Here is a 24,526-nt window from a genome sequence, read left to right as displayed (position 1 = left end):
TCTGACTTGTAATTTGATAATTGAAGCCCAAGAAAAGATTTGATTCTCAATCCAAACTTGTCCCATGATTGAGTCAGATCAGTCAAATTGAGATGCACCAAGCCAAGCTGAAATTCTTTGACATTTTCATGACCTACTGGAACTTTTCTATACAGAACGTCTAGAGTATGATTGATATTTCAAAAATAAAATGAAATGCTGTAATTATAAATGTTTGAAACTTAAAAATTATGATGGTATAGGGATGCCATGTATGAGACCAGGTCATCAGGTTGAAATTCTCAACCCAATTATGAGGAAATCCAGGTTGATTATCAGGGTTCTGTTTTAAAATGGTTGATTGGTTTCTTTTTTCTGTTCAATTTTTCTGGTTAAGGTGACATTTTTTTTGGGTGGGGGTTGGGCACTTCTAACCTGGATCCAACCTTAGTAGACATTGCTTGGAGTTATACTGGGCAGAGTTTAAACCTATGCAAGTCAGGTAGATAGACTTTCAATTGAAAATCCTCTGCTATTTATGTATCCTAAAGGTGAAAAGATAAACATGTATAAACTAACTGTTGGGAGAATAACCTTGCAAGGATGCTTGGAAATGCCAAGAGATAAGTAGTGGTGAGAACAGGCTGCATTCCTGATGGATTAATGTTGAAAGGGATATAAGGTTCCACCTCAGTAATTGGAGAGTCATCTCTGCCCATAATACCAAATGACATTGATAAGTATCAGTATGTGCATATCATGTTTCAATCAACTATTAGAAAGTACAACAGTAAGATAACATAATGCATTATATGAACCAAATAACAAGAAAATAAAAACATTTTCTTTAAAAATCATCTAATGAAATTTTATGGAGTCATATGAGAAAAATTAGCAGGCTTGTAGCTTGCCAAGAAACAACCCCACTTTGAATATCAGGATAACAATGATTAGAAATTGACCTTGCAGCAGAAGCAAGTTTGAAAGCATAATATTGCAACTTTATCTTTCTGCAACCCTCCGTTACCACAACTGCCCACATGGTAACTACAGTGAAAACACCAAGTACCACAAGAATGTACGGCCACCAACTCACAACACTTCCTGCAATATGGCAAATATAGATAAAGTACAAGCAGCCAAACAGTGATGGTACAGAATGTCGTAAGAAAGAACCATAATTGCCATAGTATAAGTTATATGTCCATTGCAACAGTCAAAGAATACATTGGTGGATCTGGGTGGGTTCAATTTGGCAATCAGAGCCCACATCTCTTTTAATTGGTAGCTGAGACTCCTAGGCCCACTGGATCTGTCCCTCATCTGATCAATCACAATCTAGGAATGTCCTTCCAATTTGAACTCACATGGACCACAGAGATAGATGGTAAAGTCCCTTATAAAAGTGATACCAACATGTTCTTGCTGAATCCCCTAAACCCACTGGACTCTCCACAAGCATCAGCCATCACCTGTCCTGAATACATTATCCTAATACCAGAGGAGCCAGGATTTGCCACTGAATATCAAAGTTGAGTGCAATGGCATTCCCACTAGGGATTGTTGAGTCATGAACAATCTTATCTCTATTGGGATCTCATCTAACTACAGTGCTTCAGCCTCTTATCATTGCATCCATATTAATGACATAAAAGATCTCCATAGTTTGGATCCAATGGATAACCAACTTTGAGCTTGGAGGGTGAGGAATGGTGGCCAAACTTCTGTGATGTTCTTCATGGGGAAAGGGATTCAAGGGACCAAAGCAGAAGAAAGATCAGCATCAGACAACCTGGGATTCATTCCTCCAGTGGTGAAATTGGTCCACTCTGATCTTGTCCTCTGTCTGGGGACACCTCCAACTAACCTCTGACACCCTGTTACCGAAGGGTCAACGAGAGTGTCAGGTGATAGGTACAAAGAAGTTGTAGTGGCTATGGAAGAGAGGATACTAATTTGAGGTCCAAGCTGTCTCTCCAAGGCTGCCGAGGTTTCAAAGGGTGGTTCCAATCAAGCTAATATTCTAACTCAATGAGGCCTTTTTGCTCTTATCCGGTGCTGTTCAGGTGGCAGCAAGACACTCTGCTTATGTAGTGAAGTCCCTGGGCAGCATTTTTCAGGGCAATGAGGAAGTTGTAACAGCCACTTTCAAAGAGAATTTGGAAGGTCCTGAGGTGACCTTGTCAAGTCATAAGCAAGTTGATGGTGGTCTTTCTGAGGGGCCGCCCAAAGAATCTGAACAGCTCAGGTGGGTTATGCTAGAACCAAGCTCTCCTGAGGGGAAGAGCGGTGAAAAATTAGAGATGTCTCCAAGAGCATGAGAGGTACGGGCCAAGCAGAAGGGACAAATCTTAATGGCAGAGGTTGATTGGTGGAGCAAGGGGAGTTTGGGTTATTTGGTTTTTCACATTTCTAATTTGGTTGTTGGTCTTTGGCAGTGCTGTTCAGTGATGCAGGGTTTTGCTGATCTGTGATTTTTCTTAAAAGGGTTCACTTGAGTGGTATTTCATCTTCTGAATGGATTATGTTTCAAGATTTATATGGCTTTGGTTTTCTTTTTAGTGGGGTGGATGGTTGATCCCTTGTTCCTTCTTGTGTTTGATTGATCCTTTTGGAAAAAGGTGGTTCATGTATGGGGTTCTGGGTTGGCAGGGTGGCCTTCTATCCTTGCCCTCATTCTTTGGCTGTTGGTCCAATGTGCTCCATGTCTAATTCCCTTTTACTTTAACAAAATTTGCTTTTAATAACAATAAAAGATCTCTTACAGAACAGAACCTATTTGTTTGGCATCCTTATCCACTATGCTAACAAATATGCAAGAGTATGAGAGCAATACGAAGAGGATGAATGCATTTCTCCAGCCATTCCAGTAAACAGACCCATTATTTGAGTAAAGGAAATCCACATCATTCAGAAAATCCTAAAGGGAAAAGGGTAGATATGAATAACTCTAGTATTTATTTCTCCAAACAATTGTTGTATAACAGGGAAAAGTTGAAACCGACGATGAGAACCTGAGAGTTGAGACAACATCTTGTACAAAGTATCCGTGTAGCCAGTCAATATTCCAGCACATATTATCAGGGACGACCCTTGACCTAAAGCATGCATTACCAATCAGAAAGGGGGAAATATTATTACCATGCCATCATATAATATAAAAGAATGAATATGATTCACCAGAAAGCCATTCAAATAAATTGCATAATGTTGTCATTGTTTGAAGCAAACATTCTAGAGACACAAAATTAAGGTATCTGAACACTTCTTAGCATGAAATCTAACAGCTACAAAGCACATGATTGGACAGCACTGCTTTGTTTTCTTTCTCCTCTAATATACCCATTTCCTGATTAGGAAACAATATATAGTAACCATGGATCTACATATAATTGAACACCTGCATTTCTTTGGGAGCTGTAACTCTCTATATCAAATAAAAAGGAAGCTGTATGCAAAAAATCCAAGGCCATACTTTTCTCAAGCCTGGTGGATACAACTTGAGAACTAGACAAAAGGATTATTGTTCCTTCTGAGTCAGTTTTTTATCAGCACCAGAAAGGATTTTATTAAATTAGGAAAGAAAATTACACCTTCTGAAGTCAGTTTTAATAATCTTATTTTTTTATAAATAAGTAAGATTTGTATTACTCAAAAGGTTTCCCTCAAAGGTAATTACAAAAAGAATAATTCCAGTCTTCAGCTTTCACTGACACGAGTATAAGATATGGCAACTATTAACTCTTATAATATTATCGAAAAGAATTTCCTCCCGTTGAATTGCAAACTGATCTAGCCTTAAATCAATGAATTCCTTCAGTCTGCTATCTCCGAGCTTTGATTGATCAAAATCTCTTTTATTGTGCTCTAACCATATAGACCAAGATAGAGCACCTGGAACCAATTGCCATAGCACCTTGCCTCTCCTACCAAATACCTGAGAAGACCAATATGCTATCAGCAAAGGGGTGTGTGCATGTGTCATCATTGGTTGGGTTTGGGGGTCTGGTTTATTTGTTGTCATTGGTTAAAAAGTCTGTTGTTTGGGTTTGCTGGTGGACTGATATGGTGGTTTCTTTTGGTTTGGTTGTTTAGTTTGGTCTGTTTTCTTTGTTTCATTGAGTTTGGAGTCTTATTGTGGCAGCAATATAATTAAATTTTCAATCCTTATTTCACTTTATTTTCCACAAAGGCTTCAACATTTCTCCCCCCCCCCCTCCTAGGGTTTTAGGGTCACTCAAGTTCAGTGAAGAAGACCCAAAGCAAAGGACTTTTGGGGAAACACCTCCTGTTCTGGAAAAAGAACCCAAAAACAGATGTAACAAAGGATAGATAGGGAGTCTTCTGAGACTATCTTTTGATGCACATATGGGGAAATATTGGATACTGCCGGCCCCAAGCCTGGATAAAGGAGGGCTGTGTCAGGTAGGCAGCAGGCATAAAAACATTTAGCAAAACCTGTATGAACATGAACCCAGAATTGTTGTGTGACTTTTGATTAAGTTCAATGGTGAGACAGGATTCACATAGCAAATATTTGAGAATAAGGCTTCAATTCAACAAGCCTTAATCTAGAGGGTGTTGATTTGAGCAGAAGTCATTATAAGCAGTGAGAATAACCATCACTTTGTTGTTATATCATTTTGTCTATGGGTTTCTAGAACATTGCTTTTCTTTGTTCAAGAGTAAATATGGACACTGCCTCTGCAGATTTTTTAACAATTTGTGCCTCAGGGAGGATCTAGGGGGGTTACTGCATCTAGGCAAGGGTTGTTTTGTGCCATGGGTTGGTATGTTCAGTGTTGAATTTTTGAGAGGCTGGATGCATGTATAGCAATCTGGTACAAATGCAGGACAGAACTGCTTTCTCTTTTTGACAGTTGTTGAGATTTCCTCTATTTCTTTCTTTTCTTTGAACTTATTTGTATATGTGTCATTTTTACTTTGATTGGTATCAAAAGAAGCTTTATTAAATAAGCTTAAGAAAAGAACAGGACCCATACCAATAAACTGGCATATAAAAGAAGGCCCCTCCAAGAGAAAAGAAGAAAGCATAGACCAAAATATGAAATCCCAGCCCCTATGTTGTAAAGAAGTTTCCATTGGTCACAAGAAACCTTCCTGGCTAACCTATCAGCTATTGATTTATCACAGGATCAATAGAAGCAAAGTTCAGTTTTAATGACTATAATCTCACCTCTTTTTTTTTTCTTTCTTCCGTTTTGTTTTGTTTTCCTTCATATACATTTTGTGCATTCTTGATTTTTAATGAATTTCTATTATGATAAAAAAATATGGATTTACTGATTTGTATCAATTTTTACCTTGATCTCAAGATTCTCAACTGAATAATTTTCTCACACACAAGATACTTGTATTCAAGTAAAAAGATAAAGCTCTTGGGGAAAATTAAAGATATTTCTAGGAACAAAAGTGAGGAAGGTCTAAGAATATCAAATTAACAGAAAAATTATACCGAGACTATTAAGCATCAGTAGCTAGAAATTGCAATATGACCATTGTCATCCACAAAACAGATGCTTATGATTACATTAGCACCATTTGGCAAATAAACCAATATCAGAGAATATTACCAAATCCAGAGTCTGATATTTTATCACAAATCCACGTCATGGTCATTGCACCGCAGACCAATAAAAATGTTGTCACTATCACATGCTTGAGTCTGCAAACAAAATAAATTTTTTAGAGTAATAAAGCATTGACATAAATTACCATCTCTAAGGTGGTTGAAAAATGGATACACAATGGAGTGGAATCTTAATAAATAAAAAGAAAAAAGTGGGAGCGGAAAGAGAAGAGATCTAGACAATTAACCAAAGTTATCACAACCATCCTATGGAAGCTAAAAGGTAATTAGGTTAAACCAGCCATGAGGAAGTAATTGTTCTAATGAGACCAACACATAACAAACTATTGAATGGAACAATACACAGCTACTGAATCTACTTCTTGATGAATAATAAACTAATATAAGAAACCAGACCAACATTAAAGTGGTTCAAGCTGACTATTTTAGTACTAATTATTAAAAAGTGCATTTCTCTACTTGTACCATCACATAAGTAAATAAACCACATGGGTTGCAGAAAACTAGTCAGAACATCGAAATGCAAACTTTTTTTAAATGCACTTAACAGAAAAAATGATACAAGTAGGTTCTGTTATGGTTATATCTTTGTTGGCTTTGGTGTTAGAGCTGTTGTCTAGGGTTGTTTGTTCCTAAGGGGTTTTGGCTTTGGAGATTTGTGTTTTGTTGTCTTTTTGTTGGTTTTTTTTAGGCTTGGTCAGCTTGGAGTGATTGTATGGGTTTTGATGTTCTGTTTTCCTTTTTCTCTCTTGAGTGACTTATGGTCACTCTCCTGTTTAATTTCTTTTTTCCTTTTAATAAATTTTATTTTATTACCAAAAATATTAATAAATGCAAAAGGTGTACATATAAGAAGCACTTGAATATATATAAAGAGATTATTAACAACCCCATCCTCTAAAAAAATAAACAGGTAAAGTCATAAAGAGCTGCCAATATACAAAAAACGGCATTTCATCTCCCATCAGAAATATTACAGCTATAATGGTTAGGTGCACATATTATGCATTTTAGCTATCCTTCAACCTGTAAGCAGTACTTCAGCTTTTGTTGTATCCACATCTTCAATTGGCCCACTGTAGGCCCAAATGATGGCACTCGTGTTGTCAGAAATACTCCCCCCAGTACTGGTTGGACCTCCCATGAGCACTTACATCAAAGTGCATTAACGGCAGGCCAACTATTTCAGAAATTGGGGCTTCCTAAGAATGGGAATATGGAGGGGAGGAATGTAGAATCCCCACCAGATTTCCCTACATACCAGAAAAGGGTACACTCTTGAACTCCTCTGTTGCTAGGGCCCAACAATTTACAAAGAACAGGCAGTGTTTTAAAAGGTGTGCCTGGGCTGAGGTGCAAGGCAATCCAAGAGAATGATTTCCTTTTTATTATATTCTAATGTGTTTTACACCTTTCTAATGGTTTATTAACTTCTAAATAAACCTAAAACAAGGTGAACTGCAACCAAAATCAAGAGATCAACTCCCTTATATATATAAATGAGCAGCCCAATGCACGAGGCTTCTGCCAATGAAGGGTCTGGGGAGGGACAGATGTACGCAACCTTACCCCTGTACATACAGAGAGGTTGTTTCCAAAATTTCTGGTCACCCAGGTCGCAATGGAGCAACCCAATCGTTGTGCTAAGGCCCACCCTCATCAACTCCCTTGTATATATGGGCCAAAAATCCAGCCCTCCACCTCTGTAAACACCCCAACCTGCAAAGATTTTTTGATGAATGAATAAATACTTTTATTAAAGAGAACAAAAAGAAGAGTACAATCAGCCTTGGAAGAGGCACGAACCCCAACCTGCAAAGATTAGGAATAGAAGCTATCCAACATAACACTAGCTCCTTGAAATGATGCAACTAGGAGTCTAGGAGAAAGAAAAACGTTGATGAATTTCATAGGCTTGAATTATGATACTCAGATACCTGTACACAGGTATCATATCATGTCAAATACTTCAAAATGTTAGTGTAAATTTCATATCCGATGTCATGTCCAGCCATATCCTGCATAGTTTTCAAGGCATCTAGGCAATTCTGGGCGACACTGGGTCACCTAAGCAGGCGCCTAGGCATTGCCTAGGCGATAAAAATTTTATAATATAAAAAAAACTGACTTTTGACTAGTTTCCTAGTTTTATATACCATTCAACATGTATGTTAATTGAAAAAATAGCAATTCTCTTTATTAAGAACATTAAATTTCCTCTAAAAATGTGGCAAATCTTCACATCTAAAAGATAAAAATCTTTTACATATATTAATTTCATTATTTTCAAAAATAATACTACTACAATAAGTATTTAATAGAGTAAATTCATATTAATTAGCAGCTAAAGAAGGTTATTAACTTTATATGATAAATATTCAAGATGGAAAGTAAAATAGAAAAAAAAAACATGGATGGAGTTTCTGTTTTATTTAATTAGAGAGAGAATAGAAAAAAAAAGACTTTATTATTCTATTCTTTCTTTCCTCTTTCATTTCTTTCTTTCTTTCTTTTTCTCTCCTCAAAACCCTTTGATCTTTTAAATTTCAATAATAAAACATTAAAACAAAGTATAATGATATATAACATATAATAAAATGTATTAACACATACATTAATAATATACAACAATACAAATGATACTATAAAAGGCACTCGCCTTGTCATTTTTGTCGCCTAGGCAGGTGCCTTGACAACTATGATATCCTGGCTTTATCTAGGTAAAATAGGGCTTGAATTATTGAATGCTGGAAATACTTTGGTATGATCCTTACTGTAACGAGTATATATAATTTTCCTTTTTTCAACTGAAGGATCCACTGAAACAACAGTCCTGTTCTTCTTTTCCTACCTAAAACAGGGGCTACACTCCTATGCCTCTTCTATGATTTACTTATTATATGGTTATTATGAAACTTTTAGACTTTAATTTTGACCTTCTTCATGCCTAGTGGATTTGTATGTCTTCTATGTATTTGGATTATGGCATTTCATAGATATTGAATCATCACTGATTTTCATTAAATATGGTTATGGATTCTTATGTATGTCGTTATAGAGATTTATGTGCTTTTTATTTGATATAAAATCCAGACATGAAAATTCTTATATGCCAAGCTTTTTCTCTTAATTTTTTGAAAAGCTGTGCCTTACTTCATTTAGGCATATGCCTCACCTTGCACCATGTGCCTCAGGTGTTTGGAAGTCTAGCACTTTTGTTGCGCCTAACCGCACACAACCTCTAATAGAGGCATTCTTTTTTTATTTTTTGTCAAAAGGTATTGTATTGTATTATAAACAAAAAATATATATAAACCAGACCAAGTACATCCATACCATTATGACTAGAAAATTTTCTGTTAGCAAGCAATTAACAAGAAAATAACACATCTCTATCAAAAAATCTGCCGTACTCTATACTGACAACCAGGAGCAAAGCTTTCCCTTAATTCTGCCCAGAACTGTTTAGTCCTCCAAGTATTTGTTTTCAAAAATCCAATAATTCCTCTCCCCACGCACACACACCAAAAGACAGCCATGGAAAGTAACTCCTATACCACTCTCCCCTTTGTGCTCAAACCCCCCAGCGGCCAGCTCTGCAGGAAGGATAGGATTCATCAAGGAAAGCATCCACCCCATCACCTAATCCAAAAGTATCCAAGGCTTTACCTCAAAAGAAAGCATTCTTGCCTTCAAAGACTTAGTTATTCCTCTCTTTCCATACATCCCATGGATGATTAGTTTCCAACAAAGCTTTCCCTGAGCCCCCAAACCAACCAGCTTCCACTGCTAAAGAAGCTCTATCAACCCTCCTGGGTCCACCCACACCAAACCAATTAGTCCAAGAAAAAAGTACCACAGTTTTTAAGACTCCTTGCAGTGCAAAACTTAATGTGAGGCTGATTCAACCTCCTGTAGATATGTTATGCACATCCAGGATGATATTAGAATTTAGAAGGCACTTTTGTTGATCCCTTCTCCCTTTATAATTTGTCACATGCAAGGTTTAAAGTATTGGCATGTTAAGCCCCGTATCAGGTGTATCGTATTGTATCAGCAAGCCACCAATATCTAAATACAGGGGGTTTGGAATTTTGGACATTTTCAGGGGGTAGGCAGGCCTAAAACCGACCCTTGACCAATTTTGGGTAAAAAAACTAAAAAAATAATGTTTTGTGGTATTGAAACACCCGATACTCTTGTTTTTGCGTATCGGGTGTATCAATACTCTAAACCTTTGTCACATGTATTGATTTTTCCATTTATTACTGCTTCCCATGCAAACAAGCACACTCCAGGAATAACTGAATGCCATGATCCTTTTATATGGGAAAGCCTTGAGTCACTAGAAGAAAATGTCTCAAAGAAAGACTTTTGTGGTGAAAAGGTCAGAAGGATGTGGAATTCAAACTCTAGAATCAGGGGTCTGTTAAGATAGGCAATTGTGGACGTAATAACTCATCAATTATTCAGATGCAAACATTTAATGGCAAGCCAATACAGCAATTCATGTAACAATGTGATAACTGGGAATAATGCAAGTGACTCAGCAATTCATGTGTTTTTAGACGGTATACAAATTGTTGATCAATAGAAGGAACCAAGTTCTCATTCTTTACTGACAAAAAAAATAGTAGTACTAAGTTGTATTTCCAAGAATTGAATCAAGTCAGAAAACATTTTCCTAAATACAAGAAAATTATTGAACTTAAGACTGTTAATACAATAACTACCTGTGACTAGCTGCATAGATTGAATATGGAAGTGAGTAACAAGCAAGGATGAGTGCTTCCAATATCGCAAACCCAAGTGAGATCCACCATCTGAAATGGAAAACCAAATCAAAGGGTTGGGAACCATCACAACATATTGAGCAAAGACATGATAGAGTGAAAACGAATGGTAGGAATCGTCTCACTGCTTGAGATGAATAAACTAGACACACATATAACTCTTAATCTTCTCATGGCCATCTAAACCTTCTTTCCGCAGCTTCACTAGTGAAGGTACAACATGACAAAGCACCTGCATATGAGATTCACAATTTCTGCTTAAAGGTGTTATACATGCAAAGAACTCAAGGAATACAATGATACTGGAAGTTTGGACAGCAAGAAATTGCCCAAAATAATGTTAATAAGTATTAAAATATCAACGCCAATAAATGGTACTGGAGGTTTGAATAACAAGAAATTGCTCAAAATAATGTTAATAAGTATTAAAATATCAATGCCAATAAATGGTATTGGAGGTTTGGACAGCAAGAAATCAATGATAGAAAAATGGAGGCCTGGAAATGGAATGATAGAAACCACCCAAACCAACAGTATAAGACCTCAATAAAATTAAGTCTGCCTCATTCCATCTCCAACAACATTATGTCCAACTGAGTTTGCAGATCTTAGCACCATTGGTTTCAAGGTGCCAAGGTGAGGCTGGGCGTCAGGGGGGCGCCTTGTCACCTAGTCGCCTAGGCGCCATGGATTTTTTATATAGAAAACATAGATCCTAGGGTAGTTCCCTAGGTACCATAGCCATATTTCCTTAATAATTATTCATAATTTTCATAAGAAAAGTATAGAGTTCATGTTAAAGTATAGAAAATCAACATATTCATGAGAAGAAAAACAAGAAGGAAAGGAAAATTCAAAAAATATAGGGACTGAACCCTTATTTTTGTTATAGGAAAAGAAGAAAAGAAAAAGTAGTAGTAGTAGTAGAAAATGTGTTGATTAGACAAAATTTTAAGTTCTTCCTTTTTGGTTCAGGTTTTAAAGTCTTTGAGGGTTCAATACAGCATTTAGCAATGTTTGTATAGATTAAATCCTAACAAATAAGAAAATAATAAAAACGAATTAGTATATAAACACACAAAATAAATATTTTAGTTTAATAGTGCCTATTTTATAATTATAATGTCAAAAAATAAAGAATAAAAAAGTATTTTACAATACATAGTGCAAAACTGCTTGGCGATTAGGCGAGGCGAGCCTCAAAGGGCGCCTTGTCACCTAGGCGTCGCCTTGACAACTATGCTTAACACCCAGCAATATGAGGGATTCAGTCTGGGTTCCAAGGATCTGACCTCTCTAAAGGAGACAATAAAATCTCCACAAACAGGAAAAGTAATCTCCCATTGACTAATTACAGTCCAAGAGTCTTGTTGAACAATGATCCTGTCAAGGCCCAAAGATAAAGACAGCCTAAAATTTTGGAAGGAAAGAAGCTGCACCCTAGATGAATTACCATTCCTCGTAGATTCCAAATAAATCAATGAGACCTACTCTCTGCCATCCCTGAAGCAAGAAGTGTCATTACCGGATTACCCAATGATGGTCCTGGCTATCTGGGGTCTTGGAAGGAGTAGACCGAGTATAGACCTAACTTGTGACTTTTCTTTGTACACTGTAGCTATTTTCAGACTCAAACTCTCAAGTCTCATGCTTGTTACCCTGAGATTTCACCATTAAACCAAACAACAGCCCTTCAAAACTTACTCAATTGGATTCCTGATAAACACCTGTAAAAGTTGAGCATAGATTTTTTTTATTTTTTTCATTTCTCTTCTTTCTTTTAATTACTTATCTTCTTTTTTGTATTGGGGGTTGGGGGGCTCAAGAGCAGTCACAAGCTTAGCTGGGCAGAAGTGAAACATCAAATGCCAATCTCTAAGAAGAAAACCCATTGATACGTCTCTAAATATCTCCAAATACGGAGCCCACTTAATGACTCTAATGAGAAGTAGCTCAATCACCTCCTCACAACGGAGTTGTCTTCTCTATTAGCAAAACATAGATACTGACTGTGGAAAACGGATAGAACAGAAACAACCCATATTAGTTCTCCCTCCTTTAGTGCTTGGAAAAGAGCATTTTGTTGTGTGCGATTTTATATATATTCTGTAGAAAATTAGCTATTCTTGAGCAGATCTCCTGCTACCTTAGTTCTCCCTCCTTTATTTCAGTTTGCAATCAGACCTAGTATCTGGGGTCCATATTGTCATACAAGTTTTGAAAGTCTACTGTGCATTCTGACTTGAACATCAAAGAAAACAAACATGACATGCACCAAAATGTGGTTTACTCTTAATCCAATTTTAAACTAGTAATCTGAGTAATTAAATATATCATCTGAGCCATGTGAACTATGGCACTGAAAAGCACCATGGACAGCAATTATTTATAATAGAGAAATAAAACCAAAGAAAAACCAATAGTAGAACCATCCAATTAAGAAAGTTGCATAAAAACGGAAAAAGTGTTATGAACCTGCATAACAATTGATGCTGCTATTTGAGGACTGATTCCAAGCTGGAAAAGTGAAAGCTTAAGCTCCGCAGAAAAATCACCAAGCTCATCTGTCAAAAACCAGGCATAGTATACAAACCAAAAATCACCAAGCTCGTCACCAAGGGTATTTGTCAACAACAAGGCATGGTATACAAACCAAAGGTAATTTAGGTTACATTTTTCCTGTAATGTTATTTGATACATATATGCAATATGCTTCACAATGTTTTCTAACCATGGTTCTAAAGTTATACAGAATATTTACAAAATCAACCATAATTGATCAATGTATTTAGAATGGAACCTAATTATTTCAAAAGATATTTGTTTATCCTACAACCCTTGGCCAACCCATTTAAATGAAATAAAGAATTTGAACTTGTACCTTGCTAACAGATAAGGAATAACAAATAGATAGGAAATGTTCGTCTTATCAATTCAGAATACAAATATTTGGATCTAATCGGGCATCCAAAGAAAATATGCATAACCAAGACTTACCAACAGAACCAGAAACAAAGCTAAGGTAGTCCTGAGGTATCAACCGTCTGTCAAAGCCAGGTAATGGAATAAAATAGCCAACACGACTGATTACTATTAATACAGCTGTTACAAATAATCTTCGACGTATTTCACTCTTAAAAAAAGATTCTGCAGCACCATTGACAACAGAACCCAGACGAACAAAATTCAAAAATCTGTTTCTGAACATCTTAGGTTTGGTTTGCAAAGTCGCATGGTCATTGGCATCATTATGTGAAATTGTCACATCTGTTCCATCATCAGCTCCTGGTGAAATAGAACCAACATGTAAAGACTCCATTGATCTTGCCTTAATATTCAAGGAATTATTTCGGAGATTCTTTGAACAATATACTGAAATTTTTCTATTCAAATTTGATGCTAGGTGGCCATTCAACAACATGGCATGCCTTCTGAGAGAACATGATGACTTGGTCACTATGGAAGAGTAGGTCCCAGCAAATGATGGATGATACCCATGGAGATTGTGTTCAACCATTCCACCTGTACATCAGGGGCAAAGTTACAAATGAAACCCAAAAAGGATTATAAATGATAACAACTAAGTTGATGTTTTATCTAAGCATATGGACTAGGGCTATTAAAGATGATAAACCAAATGGTCCTTTATATTGATGGTTATAAAATGCAAAGGCAACAGGAAACCGTACACACAATCTACAATGATATGAAGCATTTAACCATGAATGACTACAACATATTAACGGTTAACGCATGACAACCACAAAAAATAAATAAATAAAAGACTTTTTTGTAAAGGATTGAGTTGATCAATGTAATACTACGGACATGTGGCACATCTTCTCATTGAGATTGAAAGGAACACAGGTTCATATTAGATGGATTTCTGGACAGATGAATCCAGTGGTGGGTGATCTAGCTAAGTTGGGGACTACGAGGATTTTTTGTATACTGGCAGCATTTGGGTGTATGTGTGTGTGTTTAGGTGTATCTTGAAGGGCTGCTTGTCCATACTCCATACTTTGCATTATTGCACATCTTCCTCTTTGACATGTAAAGTATATTGGTACTTTAGAAGGCATGTGAGGCTTGTGCCCTGAGGCTCATACCTAAAAGGTATAAGGAACATGCCTCACACCTTGAGATGCCTTATGTCAAGAACATGTATGTCATATATTTATTAAAAGGGTTCGACTATGTTACTAGAAAGACATCATATCCAAAAAACTTGTGACCAATCAACCGGCATCATAAACATGTTAACCAATCAGATGGTTTTTATCAAAATACACAGGTGGGCTTTGATTGGTCAAAGCTCTTTTGGTACCATGTCTTTCCGTTATCATAGATTTTCCCTTACTAAAAAACTTGCATTTCATACATTCATTGAAGCAAAGTATCATAAAACTAAATTAATAACCAATTCTGAGTTTTCCTTGTATATTTGTGATTCATTTAAATAATTAGGAGTTTTAGAACTCATTTGAAGTATTGCTTTTAAGTTATACAAATAGTCTTGAAGGATTTATATGAATGCAATTATTTTTTTATCTTTTTTAAGGTTCTTGGTACTTTATACTCCTCATTTTTTATGATGATTAATTCCTTCTTATATAAAAAATATATATACATATATATAGTCTTTTCTGTATACTTTCTCACCTTTTTCTCATTTTCTTGAAAGAATGAGATCCCATGAGGCTTTGAGATATTCTAGAGCCTTGCCTCAAATCTCTGCCTTTTAAACCATTAACTACATTGTTCCGAAGAGTTTGGCATGACTTGCACTTGTAGACATGGGAAACCGAGAGTTTCCATTGTGTGAGAAAAATCAAAGTAGTCAACTCAGCATTAATCCATGCTATTTCTTTTAGCCTCTATGTTTCTTTTACTCTTCATCTAGTTGAGGACACCTTTAAACAAAGCTACAATATTTTTGGTCCTTTTTATTTCCTCAACTAAATAATATTCAAGTGGAAACAATGAGTAAATTGACCTCATTTTAACCAGTCATCCTACTTCCCTATCCCCACCAACTCATCATTTAGAAAATAAAGGAAAAGAAAAGATAATATTCCTTTATTCTACGTATTAGGATTTAGGGGAAAAGGTATAGGAAAATATCCAAAATAAAAAGAGGGCATTAAAATATTCTGTGCAGAAAAGCATAATACTTCTAAAACACCAAAACAGGTCCTTTTGAGTTTTGCCATCGATTCTTCAACCATGACTAGGAGTTTGTCTGAACTTTGGCAGAAGGCTGGCTGTTGAACCCAATAATTCAGAACTTTGCACATAATAACATGAAACAAACAAGATTTGTAAGTTCACACTAAAATTCGGATAACTCTTAACTCAGGCAAGTAGGAATTATAAGATCAACTGATAAAGTAACGTAGCAAGAATAATGTCGTACTTCGGAGTGACCCAATAAACCTTGTTAACGTAGCACATAATTCTTCTTACTTACAAGAGAAGAAAAACAACAAAAAACTAATAAAACTTGCAAAATTACCATAAAATAGATAAACCTTGTTAAGTAAGAAGAATCATCATAAATAACTAGAAAAGGCAGGATGCTGAAATTGTTCTTGCGCAATTCAGTCAAGTCTATCATAATCAAAGACAGGACATGTCCGCTACCGTACACCAGAACAACAATAAAAATGAACCCTTAAAAATATCCTGCTAATGAGTGTGAGTCGGTTAAAATGCTATTGAATCATTAAAGACCTATTCGAACAAGCATAGCACCACTGAAATGCAAGTGGGAAGACAGAGATGCCACAATAGGGTTTAGTTTAAAAGCTAAACGAAACTACGAACTAGAGCAAATGAGTTCAAAGTAATCAATTTGCATAAGAGGAAGAACAAGAATAGAAAGGAAACACTCACATCGAACCATGAATGGCTTTCTTCTAAATAGATGAGCATTGAAATGATGCGAGCTCAAAGAGATTGCCTCCATAATGACAAAGAAGGCGAGGGAGAGTCTCTCCTTGAGTTTTGTAGCCGAGAACTGCCAGGCGAATGTTCAATCCAACTGCTCAGGCTGCCTATCGAGAAGAGAAAAGAAATAAAAAGGTAAATTACAGGCCACCACCCTGGTACTTGTGATAGGGATACTTTATCCCCTCCCCCTGAACTTTATTTTAAGACGAAGTCCCCTGAAATTTCAGATTTCAGCGCTTTACCCTTTTTCCATTAACGGATTTGACCGTAAAGATAATTACTAAAGTGTCCCTCCCTTTTTCCGACAAAAAGCAAGATAAGAGAACAAGAGAAATAAAAAACAAGAGATAAATAAAAGTGGAGGGAAAGTTCTAAAGAAATATTTTGAAATGCCTTAACAATTTTCCCTTATCTGTTTGTTCCTTTCTTATTTTTTTGTCTAATTTTCTTTTTGTTTTTTTTTTCTTACTTTCTCCCAAACCAAACATATCTTCCACAATCAAGTCTATTGTCAAACCTATTCAATCTCTATGGCTTTAAGGCCTTGTTTGATGATTAAGTGGTTGTTAAAAGAAGTACTTGTTGCACAAGTACTTTTTAGAAGTACTTATTTTAACAATCACTTAAGGTTGTTTGGTGACCCACTTGCCCAATCACTTATTATGTTTTTAAGCACTTATTGGGGTGGGGATGTTTGGTAAGCTACTTTCTCCATAAGTAGCTTGATTGTACATTGGTTTTAATCAAAATATTGTACTAAAAATAGTTTTAAAACAAAGACGAGGGAGGAGGATGGCTGACCCGTGTGTTGCCGACGAAAGCACAATGAGAATGCCGGAATCGCCCCAAAAAACCAAACCTGGTAAAGAGGGTTTCAAGCATTTAAAATCTCAAAAAAAAAAACCAAAATATTCAAGAACATATGTAGACAACAAGTGCAAACGTGAAACCAACCTGGTCGCCAGCAAGTTTGTAGCTCGTTCGACGGTCATCGATGGCTCCCAAGGAAGGTGCTGCCGCTAGTATGCTCGACCCTATTCGAGTGAGGAAGAATGGGGTTTAAGGAGAGATGGGGGTATTCCAGGTATTTAAAAAAATAAACATGGTCTTTTTAGTCCCAAAATTTTCACAAGTCCACTTATTAACAAGTACTTATAAAAAAGGCAACTCTCAAGTGGCGTTTTTTAATAAGTAATTCTTTATCAAATAAGTATTTTTTGTACTTTTTTACCAAATACCCACAAGTACTTATTTTACACTTAATGTGTGGTTCCAACACTTTTATTAAGTACTTATAAAAAAATACTTGTTCGAAGTGAAATCAAATAGGCACTAATTGTGGTTAGGGATGAGCATGGGTTGTTTTGGTTCGATTCCAAGGCAGAACCTAAAACTAAAACTGCAATCAAATTGAGTTCTAATTGAACAATTCAGGCTTGAGTTTGATTAGGCTTGATTTGACTTTGATTCTAATTGAGTTCGAACCTTGGTGTAAGCTAGATTAGTTATTTGAGCTCAACTAATAAAAAGTTTGGCTCAAAAGGTCGTGAGTTTGACTTGATTAACACATATATGTGTATGTACATGCATGCATGCATGCATGAATACATACAACATACATATGTACATACATACATGGGGAAATCTATGATGTCGAAAAGACATGATACAAAAAAAGCTTTGACCAATCACAATCTCTCATGAATTTGATGAAAACCCACCTTATTGGTTATTATTTTTATGATGCAGGTTGGCTGGTTGTAAGTTTTTATGGTATCATGTCTTTCCGGCATCATAGTCGAACCTTACATACATACACACCTATATAGAATATAAAATATATTTTTATATTCTATATATAATATAAGAATATACTATAAATTATAAAAAATATATCATATGTATAATATAAAATATATTCATTTTTTAACTTTTGAGCTGAACTCGAGCTCACCCAATATTTAATGAAACCGAGCTCGAATCGAAAAATATAGTTCAAGTCAATCTCAAGTTTGAACTTGAACTTGATAGTATTTTAGTCAAGTTGAGCCAAGACATGCCAAAGTTTGGCTAGTAATAGTAGTAGTAGTAGTAGTATGTTAATATACATGTCAAAACTCATCAATATTATAATTTATTGTTTGTAAATATTTCCTTTTGCGATACTTATTATACACATTCAAATATTAAATTAAAGAAAAATGGCTAGATCACTTAAGTGACTCAATGGTGAAGTGGGTTTGTAACTATGAGTGTTTAGGTTTGAATCTTCACATTTTCAAAGTTTTTTCTTTCTTTTTTTATTTATTTCAAGGCAAGTTTAATTTCACCAAGACCGATTTGAGTTGGATAAACACCTAGACCCTCAAATCAACTTGGGTGGGGGTCGGTTCCAATAATTTGGAACCATACTCTATATGGTAGCACCGGTTCAAGACTGGTTCAAGGTTGACTCCTAGGTAGAATATATCCATTTGCTCACCCCGTGATACCACTAGAAAGACATGATAGTAAAAGGATGGGTGATTTTTCATTCTCTTGGTAGGTCATTGAAAGGAGGAGATCGAGATGTTGATATTCTTTTGGGCATGTATCTTAAAGGAGCTTAGCGGTTACAGATTTAAAAAAATTCTGCAGTGCACATTATTTTTTTCTTGATTGCTAAGTGTTAACTGAAAAAACTTTTATTTGGAGAAGGAACAAGAAATAATATTATAGATTGAAGAAAGGAAGGGAGGGGCCATTGCATGTTTGGTGCAATGATAAAATCTTATGCTAGACAGCGGTGGACCTCCAACAAAAAAGAAAAAATATAAACGTGATTTTGAGTTTTGTGATCTTTCCATCGATATTGTAACTAAAAATTTCTTTATATAATTGCTTGGTAAGCAAAGTTGGTTGAAAACTATAATTTTTACAAGTTCTTTAGAGTTGTTTAGGAATTGAGTTAAAATTTGAGAGCCAATGTGGTATATGTAGACTTACTTGAATTCTGGATGTACTAGGATTTGTTTGTTTACTGTTCTAAACTTGCAGTTCTAACTAAGGGACATAAGAGGAGTTATGGTACGTTTTTTTCCATAGATAAATAACAATTATTTCAAAGGCTATTACTATAATTTCGCTGATAGTATTAACCAATAATTTCAGTATAATTATTGATAATTATATGAGGGAAAATTCTTGAACAGTACCCTCAACTTTGGAGGTTGTGTCAAGTCAGTCTCCAAACTTCAAAACATATCTCTAATAGTACCCTGAACTTTTAAATTGTGTCTAATAGGTCCCTACCGGTAGTCAACAACGTCAATTGACATTAGGTGTCATTAAATAACTTCAAAATAACAAAATTACCCCTTTATGATGTTTTTTTGACCATTTTACCTATTTCGTTTGAGTGTTAGAAGAAGGAAAGGGGAAAAGAGCTATGAAACCAGACACTAATCAACTGTTCAAGCTCCTGCTCCCCTGTTCAACGATCAACTATAATTGGACAATCACCTATCAGATTTCAAAACCCTTCTTTCCCTTTTTTTAACACTTAGACGAAAATGAGTAAAATGGTCAGAAAAATATCATAAAAGGTAATTTTAGAGGTGCAAATTAGGTTGTGCCACTTGTGGCCTAGCATGATTTTGAGCCGACCTGGCTCGATGGTCTATGGGCCATGCCATAGCACAGCATAATTGTATGGGTCGGGCTGGACCGGCATGACCTGCATTATCATGTCGTGCCGCCCGTGGCTCGTGGGCTGGCACGACCCATATATTAATATTATATATATAATATTTATATATGTGTTATATTATATAAATTACAATTATATAATATATTAATAAAATAAACAATTTTTTTCAATTTTATTTAATTATTGTATATATAAGCAATTGTATACATCAAAGTTCATACAAAATTAAAATTTTAAGTTTTTTCTCATTTTTTTTAAAATAAATAGCTTTGGTCCGATCCATAGACTAGCCTAACACAGCACGACATAGATCTATGCGGGCCTTGGCCGTGGGCCATGCCGAGCCAAACCCCCAAAATATCCCAAGGGAGGAGGCACGATCCAGGACAACTCATGGGTCATGCCATGCTAGTCTAGCATGGCCTGTTTTACATCTCTAGGTAATTTTTCCATTTTGAAATTATTTGATACGCACCTTATGTCACGTGACAATGTTAACTAAGGAACAACTAATGGTAAGGACCTATTAATTAAACACACAATTTGAAAGTTCAAGGTGACACATTTTAAAGTTCGGGAACTAACTTGACACACTTTCCTGAATAGTAATAATTATAACAATTGCAATAATTATAAATATTTGTTAAAGTACTTAACCGATAATTATAACAATTATGATAATTTAATAATAATTTTACTAATTAGCATTACTAATTACCGTTAGTTATAGTATTATTAACAATTCATATAACAAATCTCGTCAAATGGGAATGATGCACCTACACATGCAACTAGGGGTGGACTCGAGGCGAGCCAAGTCGAATAGTTAGCTATTCAAGCTCAGCTTGCCAAGGTAGTATGAGGCTCGAGTTCAGTTCGAGCTAGAACCTTGAGCTCGAGCTTAGCTTGAGCCAAAAGCTCGTAAGCTTGAGCTTGACTTAAGAAAAATATTTTTTAAAAATAAAAAAAAATATATATATATATATTTTTATTTGATATTTAAAAAATAAGAATTATAATAATTAATTATTATTATATATAAAAATAAAAATATTATATCATTTTTATTAGATATATTATTTTTTATAATTATATCATTATTATCATCATCATCATCATCATTATTATTATTATTATTATTATTATTATTATTATTATTATTATTATTATTATGTAGCTATTCGAACTATTTACTAAACCTTACGAGCTGAGTTTTATTAAATTCAAGCTCAAATCGATTAACAAACAAGCCTATAAATTGGGCTTGAGCTTTGTTCGAAACTAACTGAACCGAGCCGAGCTAGTCAGGAACCCGTACACGCAACCAATTCGACATGCAAATTAATCCACAGGTACCTAAATACCACTGTATATATGGATCCAAATCGAACCGTACCAAATTACCAATCACGTCGGGTATAGTAAGGGCATCGTTTACTACTATTATTATTGAATCAATGGTAATTAACATGTTTACATTACATTATCAATATCAATAGTGAAGTAAGAAGAGAAGGAGCATTTCTTCATCTTCTTTATTTTTGATATTTTTTTTCCAAGTCTAGTAAGTCCATTCCTTTGGAAGAAATATCTCCGGCGAAGAGCTGCGAGATTGGGCGGAGACACAGCACTGAGATGAACCGTTGCAGTTTTTATTGCAAACTGAATTGCGACGACTCCGGTCATTGTCTAAGACTAAGGTACTGTTTACATCTGCAAACAATTCTGATCGTCAACGAGAAAATTCATCCAAAAGTGTGAAAGAGAGAAAGAGAAGAGCCCAAGAAATTAAGAAAACAGTACTAACCTCGTCGTTGGGGTGTGATTTGGGAACAGGCTAATGCATGCACATTGAGGTTAAGAGCTTGCACAACGCGAGATGGGAGAAGAACAGGCGAACACGCTGCGGGGCATAATTGATAAATTAAATTACAAATCAAATTTAATTCAGAGCTAAGGACTTGTATGTTTCCGATCAGCTAAGGTACCGTGGTTAGGCTCTTGTTTGGTCGGAACTCGGAAGTTACGTACCTGGCTTCTTGGTTGGTTGGAAGTTGGTACCAGCCCAAGGAGGGAGGAAAACCCCAGTGCCGCATGACCTTTGCCTAGAGTCTAGAAAGATGGCCTGCATTCCGGGTCCTCCAGATGCACCGTTTATTGGATATCTCGGTGGTCTTGGTCTTGGTTGCCGTTTTGACTCCGATTTTGAGCTGTGATTCTGATGAACAAATGTCGATCGATCATCACATGAAAAACCTCCATCAGTACTTAATTGAGTGATTAATTACCCATATTTTTCCTGGGTAGTTACTGCATGCTTTTCCCAAAGCTCCGTGTTTGAAAATTTTCAATAATGAAAAAGTAGAATCATTCATGCTGTATGTGTGTGGGATGGAATATATATATAGGGAGGGGTCTGTTCCATCGATTCATGGGAATAGGGTTTGGATCGAATCGGAATCAGATCCCTAGCTATTTGAACCACAGGCAGGAGGCTAGGAATGGATTATTACAATTGGAACCGCAAACCAAATGGGCCCTAAGACTTTTAAGGTGAGCACTAATAGTTACAAAGTGGCATACCAAATGTTATCCCTCTAGGCTCTAATCATAATCACAATCATAAATATATTTATAGCTGGATAATTCATGTCTTTCATTTTCTAACTAGTACAAAAGGAGAGGTAAGATTGCCAGATTGGTATTCAATGAAAACAAATCCGTTACTCTTTGCTGGCGCGCGTTTATGCTATTAACAGTTAAGCTGGTCGTGTCATTTGAAGAAGATTCTTTTGACTGGGTTTATAGCAATTTCTATTTATAGCCTTCAAAGTTGAAATGAATGGGAAAAAAACCAGAAGATGCTTATGCCTATACATGCATTATAGGATCTGAGGTGTATAGACGGATTTTGGTGTACAATTAAATCAGGAGGAAACCAACCGGAGGATGCTTATGCCTGTTATGTTGCGCCAAGTCATCATGATTGGTGCACATCAAAGGATCTGAGGTGGTGTATCATAATTGGCCCAGTAGAACTGTATACAATTTGAATTCCCCTTAAATGGAGAGAAAATAATAGCAGGAAAATTGGGGAAAATCTCTATCATCTACATTCTACTTCTAGCTTAGCGGTTTTAGGCTTTGTTCTTTTTTTGGTAAGTTATTTATCCGGGTAAATGCAATTACCTGGGTGAGTTTTTTTTAGGGGAATACTTATCCGGGTAAGTGCATTTACCCATGTTCTTTTATTTACTAGGTAATAACCATTTTAACTATAAAAATCTATTATTAAAAGAAGTATTTTTTATCCATTCAAGTGTTAGAAATCTTCCCCAAATAGAAAAATTATTTATCCATGTAGAAGATGGACAGTGATACACGTAAAAATAAACTTTCCGGGAACCAAAATTTCAATGACCAAGTTTCCCCCTCTCAAAATCATAAAAAAAAACGCTTCCCAACGGAGAGAACCTCTCTCTCTCCCCCAGTGGAAAGTAAGTACATGAAGATGAAGAAAAGAGTACCCGAGGAAGAGGGCTTGCGTAAGTGTTGTTGAGACGACGATGATGATAATGATGGTGGTGGTATTGACGGCCCAAAAGTTCCTGGGGAAATGAAAATTGAAATCCCAAACAACAAAAACGGATTCAGTGGAATGAATTTCATGTAACATATCACAGATGAAGAAGATTCAGTAATAATAACAAATATATAAATAGTAGTGGGTTTGGATTCTGGACGAGAGACCTTCGGTTCGCAAGCAGAGTCAAAAACGTGGGCGGGTAGCCACGCCATCGCCTCCTGCACACAAACGTCGCCGGATTCCGCCAGAAACGCCATTTGAGTATTCGTATTGAGAGAGAAAGAGAGAGAGAGAGAGAGAGCTCTTTCTTCTTCTTTCCTCGTTCAAGCAATATACGACTATACGAGCTAGAGAGAGGCTGTTGAGCTCCAAGTTCTGACCTGCAACGTAGCCAATTATAGTAACGTGGGGAAACGGAGACACTGAGGAGTGAGTACAGGAAAGGAACAGGGATTAGCTTTAAGTTTGACCTTGATTCAGCACAATATTTACGTGCCAGTCCTTGTACGTTTGGATTCTCCTCGTTTTTTCCGTGTCTGAGCAAACTGACTAAATTACCCCTCCTCCTTTCTTAGAGTCGAGACCAATTATACATGCATTATATTTTTTGAGAATGAGTGAGTACGTGCATTATATGCAAGTCACTCAATTAATGCTATGAATGAACAGAAAAACATGTTTTGTATTATTCATTATCATCAATTCTTCATCAACTAAGCCTTCCCTTGTCCCATAGCGCAATTATATGAGGCCGGCTACACAAATTTTGTTTTATCATTTTATTCTATTATATATATACTACTAATTAAATAGCATATGAAAATTTTTTCTTCATATTAATTAATTGAATTTTAGATATATCATAATTAAGATAGAAATTGAAAATTAACAAAAGTAACAATATGATTAAAAATAAA

The 24,526-nt window shown here is 35.8% G+C and overlaps 2 protein-coding genes across 3 annotated transcripts in view; both read right to left on the bottom strand.

The window, feature by feature from the left end:
* Nucleotides 1-16,469, bottom strand: part of SCY2 (SecY protein transport family protein) — a 37,089-nt gene extending 20,620 nt beyond the window's left edge. Inside the window, exons 1-9 of one of the 2 annotated variants that reach the window (XM_010257636.3) lie at nucleotides 16,279-16,469; nucleotides 13,381-13,905; nucleotides 12,859-12,947; nucleotides 10,536-10,615; nucleotides 10,324-10,413; nucleotides 5,574-5,665; nucleotides 2,994-3,077; nucleotides 942-1,083; nucleotides 574-690 (exon numbers count right to left, since the gene is read on the bottom strand). In XM_010257636.3, coding sequence (XP_010255938.1) covers nucleotides 574-690; nucleotides 942-1,083; nucleotides 2,994-3,077; nucleotides 5,574-5,665; nucleotides 10,324-10,413; nucleotides 10,536-10,615; nucleotides 12,859-12,947; nucleotides 13,381-13,905; nucleotides 16,279-16,351 — 1,292 coding nt within the window. In that variant the 5' untranslated portion in view covers nucleotides 16,352-16,469. The remainder of the gene's footprint in view (nucleotides 1-573; nucleotides 691-941; nucleotides 1,084-2,993; nucleotides 3,078-5,573; nucleotides 5,666-10,323; nucleotides 10,414-10,535; nucleotides 10,616-12,858; nucleotides 12,948-13,380; nucleotides 13,906-16,278) is intronic. The other variant, XM_010257635.3, reaches the window with a different exon arrangement.
* A 4,985-nt stretch (nucleotides 16,470-21,454) lies between these two features.
* Nucleotides 21,455-24,272, bottom strand: LOC104596462 (uncharacterized). Its single transcript, XM_010257637.2, has 5 exons — nucleotides 23,774-24,272; nucleotides 23,551-23,631; nucleotides 22,055-22,241; nucleotides 21,831-21,926; nucleotides 21,455-21,736 (listed from the first exon to the last, which is right to left on the bottom strand). Exons 1-5 carry the CDS (start codon nucleotides 23,864-23,866, stop codon nucleotides 21,585-21,587), a joined length of 609 nt encoding a protein of 202 aa, XP_010255939.1. The 5' UTR covers nucleotides 23,867-24,272; the 3' UTR covers nucleotides 21,455-21,584.
* Nucleotides 24,273-24,526: the final 254 nt, after the last annotated feature.

Source organism: Nelumbo nucifera, chromosome 1 (genome assembly GCF_055504915.1).
Source record: "Nelumbo nucifera cultivar China Antique chromosome 1, China Antique-T2T, whole genome shotgun sequence".
Lineage (NCBI taxonomy): Eukaryota > Viridiplantae > Streptophyta > Magnoliopsida > Proteales > Nelumbonaceae > Nelumbo > Nelumbo nucifera.
The sequence above is the reverse complement of the archived record's forward strand: the minus strand, read 5'-3'. Positions and strand labels throughout refer to the sequence as shown.